The 23,106-nt window shown below is 48.5% G+C and overlaps 2 protein-coding genes across 3 annotated transcripts in view; one reads left to right on the forward strand and one right to left on the reverse strand.

Moving 5' to 3' along the window:
- The window catches only part of TAOK1 (TAO kinase 1), a 39,435-nt gene extending 20,078 nt beyond the window's left edge, over positions 1-19,357 (forward strand). Inside the window, exons 14-19 of one of the 2 annotated variants that reach the window (XM_015646672.1) lie at positions 109-237; positions 1,761-1,964; positions 2,450-2,689; positions 6,208-6,420; positions 7,507-7,689; positions 11,108-19,357. In XM_015646672.1, coding sequence (XP_015502158.1) covers positions 109-237; positions 1,761-1,964; positions 2,450-2,689; positions 6,208-6,420; positions 7,507-7,689; positions 11,108-11,569 — 1,431 coding nt within the window. In that variant the 3' untranslated portion in view covers positions 11,570-19,357. The remainder of the gene's footprint in view (positions 1-108; positions 238-1,760; positions 1,965-2,449; positions 2,690-6,207; positions 6,421-7,506; positions 7,690-11,107) is intronic. The other variant, XM_015646673.1, reaches the window with a different exon arrangement.
- A 702-nt stretch (positions 19,358-20,059) lies between these two features.
- Positions 20,060-23,061, reverse strand: ABHD15 (abhydrolase domain containing 15). The gene is made up of 2 exons (XM_015646678.3): positions 22,039-23,061; positions 20,060-20,803 (listed from the first exon to the last, which is right to left on the reverse strand). The coding sequence occupies exons 1-2, from the start codon at positions 22,872-22,874 to the stop codon at positions 20,326-20,328; spliced, it is 1,314 nt and encodes a 437-aa protein (XP_015502164.1). The 5' UTR covers positions 22,875-23,061; the 3' UTR covers positions 20,060-20,325.
- Between the last annotated feature and the right edge of the window lie 45 nt (positions 23,062-23,106).

Genomic DNA, 23,106 nt, shown 5'->3' on the forward strand with positions numbered 1-23,106 from the left:
GGCATGGTGAATATTGTGGTGACTACCATGAGTTCTGGGCCTTGAGGCTGAAATTGGACATGAGCTGTAATCCATTGGGACTCTGACTTGCTGCTGGATTTGCTGTAGGCTAAAGTGATGGCCAATGAAGAAAAGAAGTTTCAACAGCATATTCAGGCCCAACAGAAAAAAGAATTGAACAGTTTCCTGGAGTCCCAGAAGAGAGAATATAAACTCCGTAAAGAGCAGCTGAAAGAGGTAACTCATCTCCAATGAGAAATGTGTGATAGGGTGTGAGAGGGGTGAACACAGGAAAATAAGTGACACTGTGCACCACAGATCTTCCACAGGATTGCAGTGAGCTCTACATTTCATGAGCAGAGTCCTGTGTGCACTCTGTTTGCTTCATAACTTTGACCTTTGAGTAAGAGAATTTATTTAGTTAGTTATCGGTACTCTTTGTCTTGTGAAAGTACAAACCTCTCCATTGGTTAATACTGTTTTTAGACAGAAACATGCAAATTTGGTAATCCTAAGGAATGAAAAAAGGTAGTTTATGAACATTGTTGTTACAGGTAGTGGCTATTCCCTGCAGCAGTTAGTTAAGTTTCTTATCACTTAATGATATTCTTGTACAGGAGTAGGAGAACAGAGCAGTAAAGATGATCTGCATTTTTTGTAAGGAAAATACCTGTAAAGCACTATTAATTTTAATGGAGAAAGCTGTGTAATTATTTAATAATAATTGCATTTTAGTGAAACTTGAGATCTCTGCAAAATGCAGAGAAACTGTAGAATCAAACTTCCTGATTCTTTTTTTGGAGTGACTGAAACTGTAAGCACTATAAATAATTATTAGAAAGAACTATTTAATGCTTAACCATCAACTTGTGTGACACAACTCTGGAACTTGCTCCAAAGGGAAATATTCCCAAAGATAGATATTTCCCAGGAGAAAAAAGGGCTAAAGAGCAGCAGAGCCAAGAAAGATCTAACAAAAACTACAGTAGTGTGGGCTCTTTATAATAACATAGAATCTTTTTCTAAGTGGGTAGTACATCACAGAGCACCTAGAAACACTGATGAAATACAGAGGAGTTCTGTCTCATACTTCAGTTAAAATGTATCACAACAAGTCTTAATTACTGCCTGGGCATCCCTAGTATGCAATTCAAGCAAGCAGAGTCTTTTGCCAAAGATACTTTAGGCTGTGTAGTACAAATGTGGAAACTCTAAGTTTTACCTGTGAACTTTTTTACATTGTTTTTGTGAGTTATGGCATCTCAGTGAGCAGCTCTGCCTTGATGAGTTACTCTAAAAGGGTATGTGCTCTGATCAAGCAAGACACAAAATTCTGATGCGCTTCATGTGGCTGGAGTTCTGTTTGAACAGGATGTCAATGCTTTCCTTCTGCCAGTCCTTTGGGAGCCTGTATTAATGTTTGCCAGGCAGTGTGGCAGTACCTCCAAGTGTTTTCAGTGTCAACCCCTCATTTTGACATTTTCAGCTAATATATAGGTCTGGAAACTCTGGACACAAACCAGTATTTTGGCCAGTGCAAAAAAAAAGCTGTAGTTGAATCTGCTTCTCTGTGATTTGTCTCCTGGTATTTCCTTAGTGTTTCTTATGTGATGTGATGAATTTTGAAGAGGCTGAGATGGCCCCAACCTTGAGAAGAGAGGGTAGAATATAGTTCAGTAGTTTATTAGTCAGGTCTGTCCAGTTCATGGCCAAGGAACTTAACGTAATTATTCCACAATTAATTACCTTGCGGTTATCAGGAGCTGAATGAAAACCAGAGCACTCCAAAGAAGGAGAAGCAGGAGTGGCTTTCCAAGCAGAAGGAGAATATCCAACATTTCCAGGCAGAAGAAGAGGCCAACTTACTGAGGCGTCAGAGGCAGTACTTGGAGCTGGAGTGTCGCCGCTTCAAGAGACGGATGCTCCTGGGCCGCCATAACCTGGAGCAGGACCTGGTTCGGGAGGTAAGGGAACAGGCAGAGATGAGACCTGGATGCACCTTTGTGAAGTGCATCTCACAGGAGTACCTGCAATCCAACTCACATCAAACAGAAGTGTTTGTTACCACATCTAAAGTGTTTTGGTAGAAAAGTGGTTGGATGATTTGCAGTGCCATCTGGTAATCCCTGTGGCATCCAGTGTACAGGTTAATGCCCTTCTGCAGAAGAATTGTTAGGTCCAAAAAGTCATCAGACACAACAGTTAACAGAAAATGCTTACTGTGAATCCTGCTGAGCATCTAGAACAGGAAGAAGAAAAGTGAAACAAGGAAGGAAAAATTACCGGTGGCATTGCTGTCTGCTGCTGATAAGACCAAGAAACTTTGTGGTCTGTCCTCAGATGCCTTGGAAAAAGAGAAATATCTTGCGAACAAAGTGAAATGTCACTTTGTCAACGGAAATCCAAGTAAGTACAAAGAACCTAATAATTCCCTCTGTCCTCCTGCTAGGAGCTAAACAAAAGGCAGACACAGAAGGACCTGGAGCACGCCATGCTGCTGCGTCAGCACGAGTCCATGCAGGAGCTGGAGTTCCGCCATCTCAGCACCATCCAGAAGATGCGCTGCGAGCTGATCCGGCTCCAGCACCAGACCGAGCTCACCAACCAGCTGGAGTACAACAAGCGCCGGGAGCGGGAGCTGCGGCGCAAGCACGTCATGGAAGTCCGGCAGCAGCCCAAGAGCCTGAAGGTACTAAGGGATGTAGGAACTCCAAAGGTACTAAGGGATGTAGGAGCTCTGGTGCAGGCTGGTGGTCCGTGGAAAAGTGGTCCATGGAAAAGTGGTCCATTACAGCCTGTTTGCAGTGTAGGCAGGGCCAAGGTGATTGGAAGCTCGTTAACTTGAGGAGTACCATAGCTTTGGTGATCAGAGTTAGAGTATTGCAGGAAGGCCACAGCAGCACTAGTCCCTCCTTTTCTTTGAAGAGCTCTTCTCAGCAGTGTCCCCTCCTCTCTGGTGTTGTTTAAAATACATTTATTGTTCGCAGTACACTTTTTTCCTCCCCTCCTACACCATTTTCTGATCCTTCTCTCCCCCATATACAAAAATAAAACCAGTATTTCTGTAATGAAGCAGTGTAATTTAAAAACAAAACCCAAAAGCTTTGTGTTGCTGTGTGCATCAAAATGAACTGCACTCTCAGTCTTGGCTAACTCACCTGGTTAGTGTTTTTATATTAAAGGCTGCGTGGTGGTAAGTGGGGAGTGGGGAAGAGAAAGACACCAGCCAAGTGCAGTGTCCTCAGGAAGTTCCTGGCACTGACCTTTGCTGTGTGTCTCTCCTGGGTTTCTCATGCTGCCCTTGTAGCTGTGGTGGCTGACCAGAATTATGGGGCCTGTGTGATTGAGGCTTTCAGTGTTTTCATTTAAGCCTTCGCTTCATCCGAAGAAGTCCAGTGGTCTATTCTGAAGTGTCTGAGAAGGGAGTATAAAGCCTTTCACAAAGCTGCCTGGTACATTTCCTTTGAGGAGGCAGACTCCTCTCCACCCAGTGTTCAGCTGTGCCAGTAACAAAACGAGTGTATGGCATACTGAGCATGGGGTTTCTTTGTTATTCTACATCTTTGCTCTTCCATCTGACTTAGTTTTCACCACCTGCAAGTTATCTTCTTACAGAGAAAATAACCAACTTGAAAACAGGACTTCAGAAAAGAAAAAATTGTACCTGATTTGTCAATATTAGAATAATATTAAATAGTGAGAACCTGGCTTGTGAGAACAAGGGACCATCTGATGACTGTTGAGAATCTCCAAGGATATAGTGTATAAATAGCAGATGACTTCACAGGGAAGCTGTGCTGCACTCTGAGCTGAATAAAACTGAAGCAGCTGTATTAGGTTGATCCTTCTGAGATTAGCATGAATGAGTTCTGCCTCCCCAAGGTGATGTGATGCAAACACGAGTGGGCAGCATGTCCATTCTCCTTCCCTGGCTGCTGCCAGGATCTGTGGTACTTCTGTGCTGCAGGGGCTTGGCTGCCCTCTCACCTCTGCAGATTCTCCAACCCCTTCCTTTTTCCAGGGAGGACAGGGCTGGAGTGTTTTGCAGGGAGCATGGAAATCTTGCACTTTGCTTTGCATGGCTGTTCTGTGATTAGTGAAGGATTTCAGGCTTGAGCTGTCAATCTCGCACCTTTGCATACATGCAGTGCTAACAGTGCAGCCCGTGGAAAACCGTTGGGTTTGTAACACAATCCCCTCTTTATCGAGGCTGTTCTCTAGCATTAACTCCTTCTCCTGCTTCTGACTAATGCAGGCGAGTATTCTTAATTGAATAGATAATTTGACCATTTGTTCAGTTTCTCTCCCCAGCAACAGTTTTCCCTCAAGGGCACATTTCAGGCTTTCCCTTTGTTATTTAGTGAGGCCCTTTGTCCTGGAAGCAGGTTTTTAACGGTCAGTGTCTGTTCTATGACAGCACCAGAAGGACCCATAACTAGAATTCACCCTTCAGTGAAAACGGCTGTTATTATTTCGAGTGTGTTAATTGTGATGCAAATACCGTCTTGCTGGTATTTCACAATACTAGGTCAAAATGATCTTGTCAGAAGTCTGACTGGAAATCTTACCCCTCCCTTCTGTTTCCTGTTGTTAAAGCCTCTGGACTGGGAGGCTGTAAACAGTCTAGTGTCCAAGCAAGACTTCACAGAAAATTAAGACAAAATAGGTTGATAGTGTGTTTTGCTATGACCAGGTCCCTGATGGGAATGTGCAACCTCCTGACACTTCCCTTAAGGGCAGCAAGAAACAACCTTAAAGGTTTCCTGGAAGGAAATAACTTTCTGTGAAATTTAGAAAGGTTAAAAGTGATGCATTCCTCTTCATGATACATGTTTTGATTTGAATGAAAACCAAATTTGTCCTGTTCTCTGCATCAGGTTAACAAAATGTTGCTGTTTTATGCAGCAAAGTGTGCTTGGGCTGGCTGTGATGTTTGATCCCACTGCACCTTTTGAGGTGGCTGCAGGTGCTGTGCAGCCCTTGCCAGCTGAGCTCTGAGTTAGTGCCAGGGGTAGGCAGTGGAGGGGCTGATGTGGCCATGCACAGAGATCTGCCTCACTGGTTCAGATCCCAGAGCTCCTCCAACTTACTCCAACAGGAATCTTGTCCTGTGCTCTGTTTTTGCCTTTAGTGCTTCAGTATTTGGCATGATGCCTAACAATGAGAAGGCCCTCGTGTTTGATTTTGGTGATTTGTGTTTATTTATTTGTTCTTACCATGATGAACTTGACCATGTTAATCTCGCAGTTAACCATCATCACTTATCACTTCTGGGTTTTGCTTTGTTGGAAGTATCACAGCCAGCCATCCCATAGAAAGATACAGAAAACTCCAGAACACCCTCCTTTTCGGTATCTTGAAACACTTAGTAGATGTTAACCCTCACAAGCTTCTCTGGAGACAGGTAAAACAAAAAAAAAATCATCAAGGTCGTACAGCAAAACTGGATCCCAATACCTTTTCCAGGACTGGTGTTTCCCAGCCCTGTGTGCAATCACAGCTATGTCTCTAAACAATACAGAGATGTTAGCCAGTGCAAAGGGAGGAAACCTCCATCTCCAGTAAGCCTCCAGTGATACTGAGGAATTGTTTTGTTTGTTAGACCAGCACAATACTACTGTTTTGTGGTGTACAAGCACCTAGTCTTGTTTGAGTTTCTCTGTGAAAACCAGGCTCATAATATCAAGGGTTAGAATACATCTTATATTCACCAAACCCTCAATGGAAAAAGCATTGTTCTTTTTTCTTATCCTTTCCCATGCACCAAATCTGCTTCTTTTCATAACATTAAGTACTGTTCATATATATGTGCCATACAAGCACACTTGTGTAAGTATGGCTTTTGGTGCTAATAAATATTAGTCCTGTCCCTCAAGAACTTTTCTTGAAAAGCAACACCCAGGACTGGATCCAGTCCAGTGGCAAATGTGAGGCTCTTTGTGCAGAGACAGCTGTATTTAGGCTGGAGCTTTGTTATAAAAGTGTCTGTATTGTAATTGTTTCGCACAGTAGCAGTGTCAAAGCAGCTGCAGCAGTAGTCATTGCCTCTTGTGTATTTTGCTTCCCTCCTTGCACTGTAGATGTTAATATACATTTGTGGATTCTTGAACTCATATCCTTAATGTAATCCTAAATATCCATTTGAATGGATATTTTGCTCATTTGAAACATGCTGGTTTTTTCTTTGTGTCCCCTCCATCTTTCCAGTCAAAAGAACTACAGATAAAGAAGCAGTTTCAGGATACATGCAAGATCCAAACCAGACAGTACAAAGCACTGAGAAACCATCTGCTGGAGACCACGCCAAAGAGTGAACATAAAGCTGTCCTCAAACGGCTCAAGGAGGAGCAGACCCGGAAGCTGGCTATCCTGGCTGAGCAGTATGATCACAGCATTAATGAAATGCTCTCTACACAAGCTGTGAGTCGCCTCTGAGGGACCCAGGGTTCCTCAGCCAAAGAGGGATGTTTGCATTTTAACCGCTCTGTATCCTGACAGCAGGCTTTCTGCTTCCTTGCTGCACATGCCATTCCCTGCACAGTCCTTCCTCTGTGTTTAGAAAGCAGAGTTCAAACCCAGAGGAAGGACACACCACCCCCTCCAGGCAGGCTGAAGCTGAAGCTGCTGTTGTAGAGATGCAAAGTGATGCATCTGTGTGGCCAGAGGACTGCTTTTGCATGAAATGTGGCAACATAAGCATCCCTGTTAGAGCATCATTACATAGTGTGCAACTGGCTGTCTTAACTCATTTAGATTTTGATTTATTGATGATACCAACCCAAGCATGTGCCACTGGTAGAAGATGCTCATTGAGTCATGGAGGAGTCCACAGTTTTGACTGTAAACCTGAGGTCAAAGTGTTGTGAAAGTTCTGTGATTCCTTCTTTAAGAGATTCCTTCTTTAAGGAGTGACCACATGAGCAATGCTTCAAATCCTTGCTACAGCTAAATGTGCACTTTTCTTTGCAATTCTTGCATATTGCATCCTGCTCACATCACTTTTTGCACAAATTTAACGCTGTGAGGCAGGGTAGCTGGCTTCATTTATGATGGGAAGGTTAAAAGTTCAGTATCATATTGCTTTTAGGTTTATTTCATTATATCCTTGTGCCCAAAGTCCTGCATTGGCAGGACTGTGGACTTAAGTCTCCTGGGTAAAGGTAATTGGTTAATCCAGTTGAATAGAGCAAGAGAGCTTCTCTTTGCCTCTAGCAAAAGGAGAGCTGAGGATGTTTGCACCTCCAGCAGTCTGGTCTCTGCAGTGTGGATCGTGGTTCCTGAGGCGCCACTGCTCATCAGCATCACTTGCATCAGTGCTGTGGGCTCACTGTCACCAGTCTTTGTCACTATAGGTCCTCTGTTCAGCGAAGTGAAGTACAATAGAGACCAATTGTATTGCTAAGAAAACAATGTCCCAACCCATTCTCCCCCTCCCCGCGATCCTCCCCTGGAGTGTCAGCGGTGGTTACCCCATGGTGAAACGTCTCCATTGTCTGTCTTTCCCAGCTGCGTTTGGATGAGGCACAGGAAGCAGAGTGCCAGGTTCTGAAGATGCAGCTGCAGCAAGAATTGGAGCTGCTGAATGCATATCAGAGTAAAATCAAGATGCAGGCAGAAGCCCAGCATGATCGGGAGCTGCGTGATCTTGAGCAGAGGGTGTCCCTCCGCCGGGCCCTCCTGGAGCAGAAGGTAAAGTGAGCATGGGAGCATCCTAAGCACACTCCATATTTCAGATCTTAAATTCTGCTTATTAGTGAAAGAGAAGCTGCTCTTACTTCACTGTATATAGTAACACAGATCATTTGGGTGTTTGTCTCTCTGGGGTTGAAAGCTCAGTGACACATAGACTAAACTTTCTGCCAACTCAGCCCTCCTGTGTGAACAGCTTCTGGCTGGAATAGAGCTGCCTGAAGTGTGCCAGAGGGGACAGTGCCTCTCTGGACAGAAGGGAAAGAACTCTGTCTCTGAGCTGGAGATTGGCTCAGCAGAGAGCAGACCTAAACCTAAAGATGGGGACTGCAGTTTCCCTATGAAATTATGTGTCTTATGAGCAAACTCAAGGAGCCAAAGCCACAGACATGGGGCACCTGCTGCTCCCCAGATGTCAGCTTGTAGTTGGCAATGTGTATTCGGGTGCTCCTTGTTGAAGTTTGCTTTTCTGTGCCAGATGTGTGTGTAAATTATGAGTGGCCTACACAGACCAAGGGAAGGAAAATGCACCAAAAACGGGTGGAAGGAAATACATTGTCAGCCTTCCTCCTGCAGTTGTTTTCCCTTGGACTTGCCCTATAGGTGTCAGCCATTGCCGTTCACACAACAGTTCCCAATTTTGTTCATCAGCAAGTGTTAAATTAGGGCAGTTACTCTGTGGTGTCGAGGTTCTTTACACTGAAATTCTTCCAGGGGCTAGCAGATGGATGCTGGGGTAGTCCACAGAGCGCTGCTCCACCTTACGGCCAGCCGAGGGAGCACCCCCGAGGAGGCAGCACAGCCCTGTCGGGCTTTGGTCTTCTGCAGGGAGACAGTTGCTCTCAGAAAATAGATTAATTTGTGAAAGCAGAGTTCCAGTGTGTCACTCGTGTGCAATAGCTGCCTTTAGACACCACTGCTGGTTATTTTGGTCCCAGCTCCTGTCACAGCCTGGCACGGGTATGGATTTATCTGGAGGTGCATTGCCCTCTGGTGGCATGAGCTCATGCTCAGGGAGGAAGTGCCACAGTGAGCCAGTGCTCCCTGCTCTGTGGGAGCAGCATATATTGCAGATAGTGTTAGAAGCTGCAGCGAGGCCAACAACTCAAAGACGCTGTAGAAGTCTACCATTGTGTACCAGGATTGAAGTCTCTGTGCATGGAAAACCCCTGTGGAGGATTTGGCATCAGTAACAGGGATAGGAAGCTTAGCAATACTATTTCACAGAGAGGAAAAACAGATAAAAATATCTCCTAGCATAATTTTCTCTATGTTTGTGTCCCTATGTTGCCTAAGAAGAGCAAAAAAAATTGGTGGTGCTTCAGCTTTCATAGGTTCCTCTAGCAATATGTGCAGTTTTGGCACATGAAAATCACAAGTCATGCACCAGCAATGAGACCTTGGTGGGGTTCCAGTCACTTGGCAGTGACTCAAGGGCAAACATATGGGTCCAGAGGCAGACACGTCGTTCTTTTACAGGGGTATTTTTTGGGAGGAGAGGTGATACTCTATTTTTGTAAGAACTAAGAGTTGGGAGTGTTCTGGTGTGGGTCCCTCAGCGATGTCACCTGGTGTTTGCTGGCATGTGCTAACTGAAGCTGGCAGCCAGAGAAAGGGCAGGTATGTGCACAAGATGAATGTCTGCATTTATATGCACAAATAAATGTGTAGCCTGTGGCAAAGTCAGTCCCTGGTGTTCAATTATAAACCAGATTCCAGAAGTTAGTGTATGCTTAGAAATTGGCTTCCTTTTCAGCAGGCTGCTCTTTACTTTTGGTGGTGCCCATCACCATAACTCACCAGAGCATGTGTGTCATGTCCAACCCTGGAGTAAGGAGGGAGCAGCCAAGCCCCACTGAACATGTGAAATGTTGTTTGTGTTGCACCAGCAATGAGCATGTCCCAAGAGTGTCTTTTTTAAAAGAGTTCAGATTTAGTCATTTCCTTCCCACATGCCTCAGACACTTGATTTGCAGAGTGGTTTGAGTGATGTCACTTTAACAAAGTGTCAGGCCTTTCAGTGAAGTTCAGTTGCAGCAAGTCCTGTGTGTAACACTGTCACTGAGACTGAAAACAGTGGCATGCTGAAGACACTGAAAAAGGAGGATTTACTTAGCTAGCAGGACAGGGGAAAAACAAGTAGAATATTTTAAAGAGCTGATGTTAGAGAAGGCACTTTCTTCCTCTGCTGCCTTTGTGGCTTTCAGCAGGAATAGTGAGCAGGACTGCTCAGTGCAGAGTCTGTCACTCACTTAGAGTAACAGGCAAATGGAGAAGGAGTTTCTGAAAGCCCCAAATGGCTCAGGAGATGACTCATGCTGGAGCAGATTGTTTCCTCAATTCCAGATGAAATTGCTTTGCATATTCCCTGACTCAGGCAAGAGAATGCTTACAAGTACAAGGCTCTGCCTGGTTCCTTCAGCACAGACCCAGATAACACCTCTTGGCCATGTTGCTGCTGACAGCAGGGAGATGCAGTGAGCTGTGCTGAAAGTCTTGGCTGCTGCTTTTTCTCCATTTGGTCTTTTTCACTGAGGCCAAAAGAAGCTTTTTCAGTGCTAGCAAGAAGATAATGGGTTTTGGTTCTCCACCTAACTGCAAAGATTTCAATAAGAAAGGCTTTCATCCCTGTCTGATGGGTGTCAGGAGGCTGTAGTCCTGTGTCTTCAGTACTTGAAGTGCTGATCCCAGTGCCCCTAACAAAGCAGTCTTGGAAACCAATTTGGGACAGTGTTATGGGGGAGAAATTGGAGTTGCCAGCTTGCATATCATCTAGCTAATAATCTGCCACACAACTCAAACAGCACTGCCTATGTCCTTCAGCCACACACCCCAGAGAAAGTATTAGGGTAGTGAAATATGAGAAAACCAAATTAGGAAGACAGGAGGTGATAAATAAATGAGCTAAGAAAATCTGGCCAGTGAACATTAGAGAGGAAGCTGAATGTGGGCTTGTGCATTGAGTCCTGGAGAAAACAGCAGTCATCATCATAATCATCATCAGATTCAGCTAGAAACAGTGAAGGTCATCCTAAGCTGTGTTAGCAGGCTGTACCTGAAGGAGCTTTCCCAGTAGGTTTCTATGGAGCAGTAGACTTGGCTGCATCTTAAAAGATGAATCTATGTCAAGCTGTTGGTATCAGTGCAAACATTGGATTTGATTTGAGTATCCATCAGGGAACAGGGACCAGCACCCTCCAACTGGTGCTCACCATGCTTTGGCCTGTGTGAGTCTTTGAGACTTAACCCTTAAAAAATCCACCTTTTTGTATTCAGAACAGACTGCATGTCCTTGGACATCTGATCTAGAGCCAGTTTCCTGCACAAACACAAGGAGAAAGTCACTCAGTAGCTGTTACAGGTCCTCCAGAGGCTGTGCCTGTCCTACTGCTACAGACTCTCTTTTTTTCCTTCCTAGATTGAGGAGGAGATGCTGGCGTTGCAGAACGAGCGCACCGAGCGGATACGAAGCCTGCTGGAGCGTCAAGCTCGCGAGATCGAAGCCTTTGACTCAGAAAGCATGAGGCTAGGTTTTAGTAATATGGTTCTTTCTAATCTCTCCCCCGAGGCGTTCAGCCACAGCTACCCGGGAGCTTCTGGCTGGTCCCACAATCCTACTGGGGGTGCAGGACCTCACTGGGGTCATCCCATGGGTGGCCCACCACAAGCTTGGGGCCATCCAATGCAAGGTGGACCCCAGCCATGGGGTCACCCCTCGGGGCCCATGCAGGGGGTACCTCGAAGTAGTGCTATAGGGGTCCGCAACAGCCCCCAGGCTCTGAGGCGGACAGCTTCTGGGGGACGGACGGAGCAGGGCATGAGCAGGAGCACAAGTGTTACTTCACAAATATCCAATGGTTCACACATGTCTTATACATAACTTAAACAATAACTGAGGGTGGCAATTCCACTGGAGCTGTCTGCCAACAGAAACTGCCTACAGACACCAGCCCAGCAGCCTCCTCAGTGCGGTGCTGACGTGTGGAAGCTGGGTGCACATGGAATATTGTATTCATTTTGTAAAGCATTACGTTTTGTGTTTACTAACTGGGATGTCATAGTATTTGGCTGCAGGGTTTGGGGGGTGGTTTTTGGATTTTTGTTTTGTTGTTGGTTTTCTTGTTTGTTTGTTTGTTTTTTTTACTTTTTGGAGGGGTCTTGGGAGAGCATCTGAGAAATATATGCAATTAGTCAGAAGAGTTGGCTGGTGGTCATCACACTGACAGGACAGAAGGGCCTCAGACTGCCCTCATCGTATCATCCATGTAGGAAGTCTGAGGGAGAATGGAGACCTCCTCCCATGTCCATAAATTTCGATCTGCCACCCTGCAAAAACCAGGCGAGCTGCCTTTAAATCAACATCCAGGGGAGGAACAGCTGGATCATCTGTTCCATTTTTATTTGTCATTAAATTGGATAAATTTCTAGGGTATTGCCTCTGCCAAGAGGCATTTTCAAAGAGTTGTAGGTGAGGAAGAAGGTGAGAAGAAAGGCCAAGAGACACCAGGGCTCAACAGGGCCCTTCTACCCAAGTGCCCGCTCCGTGTCGTGTAAGAAGTGATGTTCTCTCAGAAGGCACTGGTCAGCTTCCCGAGAACTCTGTACGTAAACCTGTCTGGAGGGAACAGGCTAGGAATGTTTGAAATTGTCTGTCTGCTTTGGCACTCCCTGACTGTGCTGCTGGTAGCTCAGATGAGGTTGGGCAGAGGAGCGTAAGTAATGCACTTGTACAGCTAATACTGTGACATCTCATTTTAGCTAAGCATCAGAATAATTCTTGGAGCCCAGCGTAGTCGTTTTTGCTCCATTCAGAAATGTTTAGACTTTCAGCCAATCAGTCTCAAATGCCAGAGGTGTTTTGAAGGATGCCATAGTCACAAAATGCCATTGATCGGGTTTTTCATTATTACACTACATCCACCAATTTATTACCTTTTTGGCTTGTTGCAATTTCCTGTTTACATGTAGCGTGTAGCCAACTGTTGAAATGTTTAGTTGCCATGGTGTACCAGGAGGAGCTGAGCCAATGACTCTTTCCCAGCTGATGACTAACCCACATCACCACTGTAGATCTTGCTGCATGTGAGGCTCCTTTTTTATTATTTTCTTTGCTGCAATACTTTACAACTTCTACAGTCCCTTGAGATGCTGTGATATTTTGGCAGCGTATCACACCATGTGAGAAGGCACTACTTCCAGAGGGCTCATTGGAGCTGCTGTACTACTGAAAGGAAGCAGAGGAGGTTGTGAAATCCATACAGTGATAAAAGGTCAGGGAGTCTCATAACTGAATGACTTTGTGGCATTGTATCATCCCTTAGTTCTGGGAACCAGAGATGCCCCCATGCTCTCGTGCCAGTGCCAGGACGGTCTGGGTCAGCCAGGATTGTGGGAAGAGCAGGTAGATAAAGTTTGGTTTGAGGCAAAGATTTCCATCTTGGGGACTGACCAGCCAGGGTTCATTGTAAATGCTTTTCCTTGCACACTAATCATCTTGAAGAAAACACTAGCTGCTAACTCTAGGATTTGCCTTTAATATGTTTATAGGGCTCAAAAGCGAGGTTTTCCGAATGTGTTTGTCCATGTGACATATTTATATAGTAAATAGTGTCTCGCTGCTGTTCAGTACTTGACAGGGCGGCTTTCTTTCATTAGCTAAATTAACATCCACTCCCAGTCCTTAACTCTGCCAGTGTCCAGTGAATCCAGCTGGGATTTCTAGCATCTTGACGTTGTGTATCACTCTAATTGAATATGGAAACTCTACCAAAACATGTTTGAGCAGTACTTTAGTAAGGAGTTTTGTAATACTAACAGTTGGCAGAAGCCTGGGATGAGGTGTGGGTCCCATGGAAGTGCCTCTGGATGCTCCTGGGGGCAAGTGGTGACTGAACTGTCCTGTCCTTTCCTCTGCTATGTTTTTATGTGGAATTGGACGTTTTGGGGTCACTCTTTTGTATTGCAGTGTTGTTGAAATGCAGCAAAACTCATTTAGGAAACGTACCTGTGTTTTCCTTGTTTTGGAAGGAGAGACAAAACCAAAATGAAAGGCCAAAATTGTATTGGGTTTCACCATGTGAGTGTGGAGGGTGTGCCCAGACCATGGTGCTAACACAGCATTTTGAGTTCAGCTCCTCTATCCCAAACAGCAGCAGCTACAGTGGGGACAGGCTTTACCTGCAAGTTCAGTGGGTTTTCTTCTGCTTCTGTTACGGTTTGAATTTGGTCAAAGTCTCTGGCTTAAATTGAGCTACTTCAACAGAATTCTCTCAACACATCTCTTTGTGTAATGTCAAGCATGACTGAATGCTGAATCCAGATGATGGCTATCCCATATTGGCTTTTTTGTATTCAAAAAGAATTGTGTAGTAACCATTTTTACATGTATATCATGTGCAGACCTGGACTATTCCAACAAGTTAATATTTTAATTAAAATAGTTTGCAAAAACTGATTCAGATCAACTGGTCTAAATGTGTGTGTCCCTGTGTGTATGTGGTGGAAGAAAAGCTGTCCCAAAACTGCCTGATCTCAAAAGGAAGCACCTCATTACACAGATGTAGCCAGAGGAACCCAGGGTCAGGCTGTGCCTTGGTGGTATTTGAGGAGGCCCTTGGTGCCGAGAATTTTAATGTATCTCAGGTTTATTTCTGGGATACATGAACAACTGTGCACTAGAGAGATGCAAACACTCTCTGAATCAGTTTGCAAACTCTTTATTTTTGGAGGTAGTGTTTTAAAAAGTGAGGCCAATTGCTCCATGTTGCGTTCATTGCAGTCATGCCCTAACTTTGGTTTTAAAATTACTGTAATCTGTAAATTGTGGAAACTACTCCAGTACCTCAGCAAAGATGTTCTCTTGCATCTCTTATGTTCATATTTAACACTGGGGAACTCTTCTGTGTGGACTACTTTGCAGACTTTATTGCAGTATTTTCAAATCACCAGCTTGACCCCTGAAATCTCTTTTCTGTGGTTATTTTTCTCTCCTCTCTGCAAAGACCTGAAGTTCTGGTGTAGCTTAGCCCAGAGATGGAAAAAACAGTAGCCAGCATTTTTACCTCTTTCTGATTCAAATTTCCTTTGATTTTACCTAAAATCAGTGAAAGGGACCACATTTTCCTTGTTTTCCATGGTCCCAGGGAGCCAGCAGCCACCTCTCCCTTCAATGTTGAATGTTACATGCATTCTTCCTTGGATGCAGCACTGAAATGGAGGCCACAGCTCTGTTTCACCTGCATTCCCTCCAAGGCTGTGAGCTTCAAAGAGGTTGAACAATTAAATACATGGTGTGATACCTAACTTTCCACAGAAAAATACCCTGCAGCCATTACTTGCCTGGCTTGGGGCCAGGTTGGCATTGCTCTGTGTCCCACCCAGTCCTCCTGCACCAGAAGAACGGGCACTGCACACTTGCTGTGACCTGCACAGGGTTGCAGCTGGGGTGGTCCTGGGGCTGTGCTGTTGTTTAAACCCCCAGGACCCCTCGCCTCCAGGCTTCCCAGCCCCTTGACCCTGCTTACGTGCCATTTCTTGAGAGGCAATAAATCCTATCGTACCACTGTCTACCATTACTCTGTTCAATACGCACATCTCTCTGGATATATATATGGTATCTCATTTGTATATATTTATATACTCTGTATGTACGTGTGTGTGGGTATAGGTGCACACACACCTCATGCTGTGCATTTCTGTCAGGGCACTTCAGTTCTACTGTTCTTTAGCGCTCTCGTTTGTGAGCAAAAGCAACCCCTCAGCAGGGCTCTCGGGGTGAGGGCATGGACGTGGCACAGGCTGTGCTAGAGCTGAACTCTCACTGAAGTGCAGCCCTGCTAATTGCAGCTTGCTTTTTCTGGGGCATGAGAGGGTAGGTTGCTGCTGCGGGTGTGCTGTGAGGGAGAGGAGGGAGCTCCCTGGGGGTACCAGAAAGTCAGGAGGCAGCAGAGAAGAAAACCAGATGGTTTAGCGATAGGCAAGCAGTGGAGGCCATGTAGGGATCTGCTGGGGACGCGGCGAGTGGGCCGGTGAAGTGCTCAGCAGGCTGAGCTCAGAGTCCCCAGCTGCGTCTCGCCACGAAAGATCACAAGCCTGGCATGGTCTTGGCTCGCTGCACCAGCACTGGCTTTTGGGATTCCTGAGGTGGAGCTGCCGCTAGCTCTGAACACTGACTGCCTTGGTGTGTGTCTGATACCTGGAGGTCCTTAGGCTGTGTGGAGGGGCAGAAGAGAAGCTAAATTGGAAGATGTAAAGTACACGTGTGTGTACGGTCTGTATATCCATATATACACACAGAGATGCTCTTGGTCCATTTTTTATTCTGCTTAGGTCTGTGTGCTTTGTCACTCGAGTCCAGCCAGCAGCATACAGCCTCATTCCTCTCCTGGGTGCTTGCTCTGCAGTTCGAGTAAATCTTGCCCTGGTCTTTCTCATAGTAGAGGGGCAAGTGCCATGCTGGACACCACCAGCTCCTCAAGCTGTGAAGACCCTTCTGACCTTCTCCTTTGTCCTCTACAGACCCCATCTTACGGAGGCATTTGACAGTTCAGTGGATAAGCGGTTCTCACATGTGTCAGGTCATGATTTTCCCCTGAGGGTGCCCCACCAGCTCAGCAGAATGCCAACCCTAGGCTCTCTTTGGGCTACCAGAGAATTTGGAGGCAATATTCCCCCCGGCCCTTCTGGAAGATCTCTTGCAAGTGTTTTTTAGAAGATACTTGGGTTTGGTTGGGTCATTCTTACCTTTTCCCAAGGAGTAGTGTTGTCTCTAGCTGTGCTCCTGCCTGTAGGATGTTCCCACCCCAGTGCTAGCCTGCAGTGAGCTCAGCCACGTGCCAAGGACAGAGGAGCAGTGGATGCCCAGACAGGGATGCTGATCTCTGTCCCTCTGCTGTGGTCGTTTGAGTTTGCACTTTTACGAATAGATTGAGCCAGAGTCTTTTGAGGAATATATGTGAGGCGCTTTGGAGGGTTGGGGCTTGCTGTGTACAGCCAGAAGATAAAACCTGGTAGATCTAGTGGTTTTAGTAAATATCACCCCACCAGGGAGCGGTGGCAGCAGATGATGCAGGTTCCTGTTGCACAATGAGGTCCAGCCAGCTGGGGCTGTGATGCTGCCTGCTGCATCTCTGCCCCCTTCTCCGGAGGAAGGAGAGCCCTTTGTCAGTTAGAGAGGGACTTAGTAAATCGGATTTGCTGGCAAACAAGCACCTTAACCACTGAGCTGTGGGTCTCAATACTTGCACTTCACCTGAAGGCTCCCTGCGGGGGGAGAAGGCAGTTTGGTACATGACCATTGGCTCTGCACCTGCCTGGCATCCTCAAAACATCCTTAAGCCATGTCCTAGGGAGAATAAGATCCCAGTATCAGTTCCCGCTCTCCTTGCTTTCTCTGAGTGCACACAGTGAGACCAGGAACCAGGAGGGCCGAGTGTTGCCCCCACAGATGTGAACAAACCCCAGGGGGAAACTTCCCCCACCTCGCACCTCCGGCCCCCTGCCCCGCTCCCCACCCTTGAGTACGGGTACCTCAGAACATGCACAGTTTGAATTTTCACTGACAATTAGTTTAATTATTGTCAGTGAAAAGAATTGTAATTATCTGTAAATATGTAGTTAACAAATTGACCTAGTTTCTGTATTTTTTAAGTTTTTGTACTAAAATTTATAGATACAGTATGTGCCAGCTAGCAAAAAGCTACTGTAATTGCCAGTCGTAGTTCAGCATGCACCTAATCCCTGAGACTTGTCCAGTGATGCTGTAAGGAATTTATGCTTAAATATTGCGAGCTGAGGAGGCCAACGGCCACTCACCCAAGGCTTTTGGCTTCCAGCCTCTGTCTGGGTTTTCCCTGATGGCTGTGTGGAATCTCCTTCCCCTGGGCGTCATGTGCCGCATGGAGGGCAGTGTGAGGGACACAGTGGTGGCTTCAGGCTTGCTCTGGAGCTGAACTCAATGGGAACCAAGTTCAGGTTCTTTGCTGCAGTTTAATACTGGCTTGTGACTATGTTTTTCAATCTCTCTAGAAATGATCTGGTTTTCCCCTTCCAACTGCTTTTGTCTTAAATCCGAGTTCATCTAAATCTACTGGAGGAAAAAAAAAAACAACCAACAAAACAAAAAAAAAAAAAAAGAGTTTGATTTGAGATTGTTGCCTGCTTTTAGTGCCAGGATCACACATTTCTATGGCAACTCTGAGCTCAGCAGAGTGCAGAAATCAGCACAGGGTTATTGACAAGCTGAAGTCGGCAGTCGCTGCCTCTGCACGGCTCCGGCAGAGCCCAGCTGTGGCTAGTGGCAGCTGCCAAGGGCGAGCTTTGGGGTGCAGTGTGGTGGCTTGTGGGGAGTCCTGGTGTCCCTGCCCCACTGCAGCTGGCTTGCCCTGCAAGACCTGCTGCTGAGTGAGGGGTGGGCTCTTAGGAATGGTCAGAATCTGTGCTCCTTGTCCTGTGGCAGGGGCAAGCCTGTGAGTCAATAGCTGTGCTAAGCATCCCAGGAAGCTGCGAGCAGAGGAGTTTGAGCACCGGTGAGGCCGTGCTCTCTGGGTCTGGTTGTCCTGGAGGTTGTAGGGAATGGGAGCTTGTAAGGATTCAAGGATCAGAGAAGGAGAGGCAGATGTGCGCATACGGGTTTGGCTTTTGGCAAGCAAACCACCCGCTTCCTTTCTTCAGCTTTTCTTCCCTCCTAACCCCCCACAGCTCTTCCCCCTGCTTGCTTGGAACAGGAACATTTTTTTTACCTGCCTAGAAACAGCTAAAAGATGGGGGGGCAGCCCTGATGTAAATAATTAACGTTGCAAAGTGAAGTGTGTATAACATAAAGGGCTACAGCCCTTTGGTGACTTGTAAATGCTTGAGAAAGTTGTGGTAAGATGTGGAGGGGCCAAGTGACCTGCCCGGCCCTGCAGCCATCGCTGCCCCACCGCCACTGCGGGGCCGGGGGGTCAAGACGGGATGGGGGGACACCCCAGGCCCCTCGGCTGTGGGACCCCCTCTCGGTGTAGTGGATGGGAGGGTAGCGTAACGTGTGTAATACGGATAGGAGAAGCTGTGTGAGGTGTGTATAGTGTATATTTTTTAAAAATAGCTTGCTTGTGTTGTGAAGATTTTAAAGACAAACTTGAGAATTCTAGCCTAACTATTAACACAAGTTTAACATCAGTTACCCCACTGGGTTCAGAGCCTCTTGAATGTATATTCCTTTTTGTAACCTAAATGACCTATTCTTCTACCAGTCAGCCAGACATCCTATTTATATTTTTAATTTTATATATTACTTTCCATTTGTTTTCATTATTTCCAGCATGTTTCTGGGTTTGGGTTTTTTGTTTGTTTGTTTGGGGGGGGGGGGGTGTTTCTTTTTGCACAAGAATTGTGTGAAGTCAAGGAAATATTAACTCAAACCTGGTATTTTCCAACCTGTTCACCCTCCCCTTCCTCTCCTCCACCCCTGTTGCGTTTGGTTTTTTTTTTTTTTTTTTTTTTTTTTTTTCTTTCTTCCGCCAACAGTTTGGGATTTTTCTGGGCTGGGATGCAGTGGGTGGGAGGAGGGGATGGCTCTTTTCCATTTGCAGCTTTTGTGCAAATGCCAGGTCTTTTGCCAGTCAACTAAAAAAATGCTTCACTTGCTGGTTGCTTTAAAAAGGAAAAAAAAGAAAAAAAAAAAAAAGCAAAACAAAACAAAAATGTAACCTTATCAGTGTGATGTAGACCCCGGCAGGAGGAGGGGAAGTGCACACCTGTAGCCACGCACCTCTGGCTTTGGCTGCAAAACAAAAAGCAAACTTTTCCTGGTGAGGAGGTGACCACAGGGCAGCTGCTGCCTTACCCCATGGAGGGTTTTCTGGGCATGAGCTCTGTGTGCAGCCAGGCTCGGAGCTGTGCCGGGAGTGCCATGCCTTGGGCTTGCTCTTCCCCCTCGGCAACCACCTATTCATGTGCACAAACCCAGGAGCTGCCTGCTGATGACAGCAAAGCTGTTGTTGCTTTTCCTCTCCTCCTCCTCTTCCTCCTCTCCCCCTCTCCAAGGAGGTCCAGCTTCCCAGCAAGAGCTCGCCCAGCACCCGGCCCCAGCGCCACGGCAGTTTGCTCTGGGGCAAGCCTTGCTGGAGCCGTGCTGTGCCACAGAGCATTAGATACAAAAAACCACACACATATCTGCTGTTTTACTATGAACACTGGTCTGAGGTTTCCAGGCTCAGCACCACGGTGATGGGCCACGAAGGATTTAACCAGGGGAATTAAACTCCTTCTTGCTTCCGTCTCTGGTAGCACCAGCTGGTATGAGTGAATCTACAGGTGTGCGTTTTCCTTCTTGTAGAAAATGCCACGAGCACTAACTGGTAAGGCTTAATGTACAGTATATTGTCAGTATTCTGGTATTCTTCTGGTTCAACATACATTATAGCTCATATATAACCTGTATTAATTGTATAGATTGTGCATTTAAAGCTGTTACCAAGTTGTCAGAAAATAAGAGAAGAGAAAAAAAAAATAAGGTCATATGTAATATTTTGTTTGTAAGTATCCTTTGTATCATAGCAAAGGAAATGTTAAAAAAAAAAAAATCAACTGTAATAAAGTAATTTTAGTACACGGTGTGTGTGCCTGCCTTTGTGAGACCCTGCCCCAGGAGGGCTATCGTGTGTAGGACCTCTGCCAGGTGAACACGGGGGGCTCCACCGGGGGACCCCCCCACCTGCGGGGCCGCGGCAGCCCCTTCCTCCTCTCCTCCGTCCGCAGGAACTCGGCCATGGCCCTGAAATATTCCAGCACAGCCTCGTGGGCCCAGCAGCGTCCCGGCCTGCGGCGGGGGAAGCTGCAGTGTCCCCCGTGTGGGGTCAGCAGCAGGAAGAAGAAGGGGCTGCTGCGGAAGAGCTCCCTGGGCAGGCTCCGGGCCGGGGGGCCGCGCACGGGGTCATCGGCGCTGCAGAGGCACAGCACCGGCACCGCCGCCTCGTCCGCGTCGCGCAGGGGCTCGTTGCGCTCCCAGTAGCTCTCCCAGCTGCTGGGGCGGCTCCGAGTCCGGCAGAACAGGGTTTCCTCCAGCTCCCGCAGCGAGCGGCTGCCCAGGAGCCTGTCCGTGTCCACCACGTCGGCCAGGGCCCCCGTGTACCTGTGGGGATGCCGTGGACTTGGGGATTCAGGGATGCCACCAGGGGCTGGGGGATGCTGCCATGGGCTGGGGGCAGTGGGGACACTGCTGGGGATTTCAGGGATGTTGCCATGGGTGGGGAGGACATGGGGATGCTGCCTGCGATGGGAATGTCGCAGGGGCTGGGGCATGCTGCCGTGGGAATGGAAGGTCATAGGGATACCACTTGGAGCTGGGGATTACAAGATGCTGCCATGGGGGTGCCAGCAGTTTGTGTGCCCATGGGCTGCTCGATGGTCCTGGCCCTGCACACAGGGGAATTGGGGTGGCCTCGACTGCTCCAACCCCAGAGTGGCTTAGGAGGAGCATCCCAGCCCTACACCAGAGAACCTGGATGGTCCCCACAGTGCAGCCCGGGTGCCATGACAACGGGAGACAGCCGGCACTCCCGTTTCATTACCCTGACAGCAGCATTTGCAGTGGCAATCAGGTTAGGGATAGGGAGGGGGGAGACTCTCTGCTGCCCACCCCCCAATACCCCATCCCTGCAGTCAGCACTGTACCTTGCTGCACCTATCTGGGATTTATTGCAGCTTCACCTGTCGCCTCTTTGCCCCTATGTTTTGGGGTTTACCCACATTATTTTGGCTCTCATCTGCCCACCTACAGGGTCCCTTTGCCCCCACAGGCTCTCAGCACCAGCTGGGGAAGTGCCCATGTGCTCAAGGCCTCAGACCAGGGCAGTTTGTCTCCTGTCTCAGCCTGCTCGAGCCTGGCTGTGTTGGGCACTAGGGAACACAGACTCCTTGGGAAGGGATGGCAGCAATCACAGCCCCCTGCCCAGCTGTGGGCTGGCATCACAGTGTCCTCCAAGGGCCAGCAAGAGGGTCAGGTGCTGGGGAAAAGGGGCAGTGCACAGAGAGGGGCCAGGCCCACTCATCCCTCAGGGTCCAAAACCACACAGGGGCTTCACCAGCTCCTCCCAGGAGTGACATATCTCCCAGCTCAGGAACCCCAAGATGCTGCTGCAGCCCCAGCCAGGCTGGGAACACAAGTGATGGCCCAGCTGGCCTCATGGCAGCTGGCTCCAGGCTGGTGTTCATTAACTAGCAAGTTTTGCTGCCCTCAGCACCTCTGCCCCTGCACTGGGGCTCCTGGTGTAGGCAGCAGCACCCACCCCATGCACACACCCAGGACTGACCGAGGAGTTCCCCGAGTACCCATCCACCTCCCCAAGCCCAAGGGTCTGCACTGACCTGCTCAATCCCTGCTTGAGGTGGAGAAGCAGCGGCCATTCGTAAAGCCAGGGCATCCCGGCCTCAAACCAGTCCCGGCCACGGAAGACAGGGGAGAGGCAGGCGGCGGCGGTCAGGCGGCTGGAGGAGCCGCTCTCGCCCAGATAGGCGAGCAGCAGCCCCGAGCCCGAGCCCTCGCTGACAGCCAACAGAGAGGCACAGGGGTGCCGGCACCGCAGGTAGGTCACAGCTTCCCGCAGGTCCCCGGGATCCCCGAAGGACTGGAGCCGGGGGGTGGTGAGGGGGCAGCCGTTGTGGCCCCGGCGGTTGAAGATGACCGGGATGAAGCCCCGCTCCAGCGCCCGCATCCCCAGCTGCAGCAGCCCGCCCGTCACCTTCCCGGCAGCGTTAGGGATCAGCAGCAGCACTGGGCTGGAGATCCCCCCGCTGCCACCCGCAGCCCCCCACGGCCCCACCAGCCAGTCCAGGGCCACCAGCCCAGCGTCAGGCAGCTGCAGGAGCTCCCGGGTCAGCACCGGCTCTGGCTCAGGTGGCTGCACGAGCTGCCACAGCATCTGGAGCCGGGGCCAGCGTGGCCATGGCCAGCGTCCCCCCCGCAGCGCTGCTGAACGCCCCAAGCTCCGCACCAGGTGCTGCGCCAGAGCCGAGGGCTTGCACAGCAGCCTGCAGTGCCCCAAACCCTCCTCGGCCATGAGAGGGATCCCCTCCTCCTCCTCCTCCTCCTCCTCTCCCATGTCTCCAGGCACCTCCAGCCTCCCTGCCCAAACGCACCAAGCCAGGAAGCCCAGCCCCAAGAGCACCGCGGCCGCGGCCACCAAACCCTCCGGGGACAGCATGGAAGCAGCAGGAGCCCCAGCCAACAGCCCCGATGGTCGGCGGCTTCGCAGAGCGACGGCGGGGCCGTGCTGGGAAAGCCCAGCCCCGGGGCTGGGCAAACAGCAGGGCTGAGCCGGGGATGGCGTGAGCGGCCAGCAGGGCCAAGGGGACTGGGTGAAACGGGAGGGACACGTGGCCGAGCCCTGCCTGGCGCCGGAGGGCTTGAGCCCCCTGCAGCCACGGACCCTCCAT

The sequence above is a fragment of the Parus major genome, chromosome 19 (genome assembly GCF_001522545.3).
Source record: "Parus major isolate Abel chromosome 19, Parus_major1.1, whole genome shotgun sequence".
NCBI lineage: Eukaryota > Metazoa > Chordata > Aves > Passeriformes > Paridae > Parus > Parus major.

What these genes read in the sequence shown, in the direction of transcription:
- ABHD15 (XM_015646678.3), bottom strand. Translation starts at nt 22,874, where the DNA reads ATGCTGTCCCCGGAGGGTTTGGTGGCCGCGGCCGCGGTGCTCTTGGGG. An exon ending in CTCAAGCAGGGATTGAGCAG is followed by an intron (nt 20,804 to 22,038) that starts GTCAGTGCAGAC and finishes GCATCCCCACAG; the next exon opens with GTACACGGGGGCCCTGGCCG.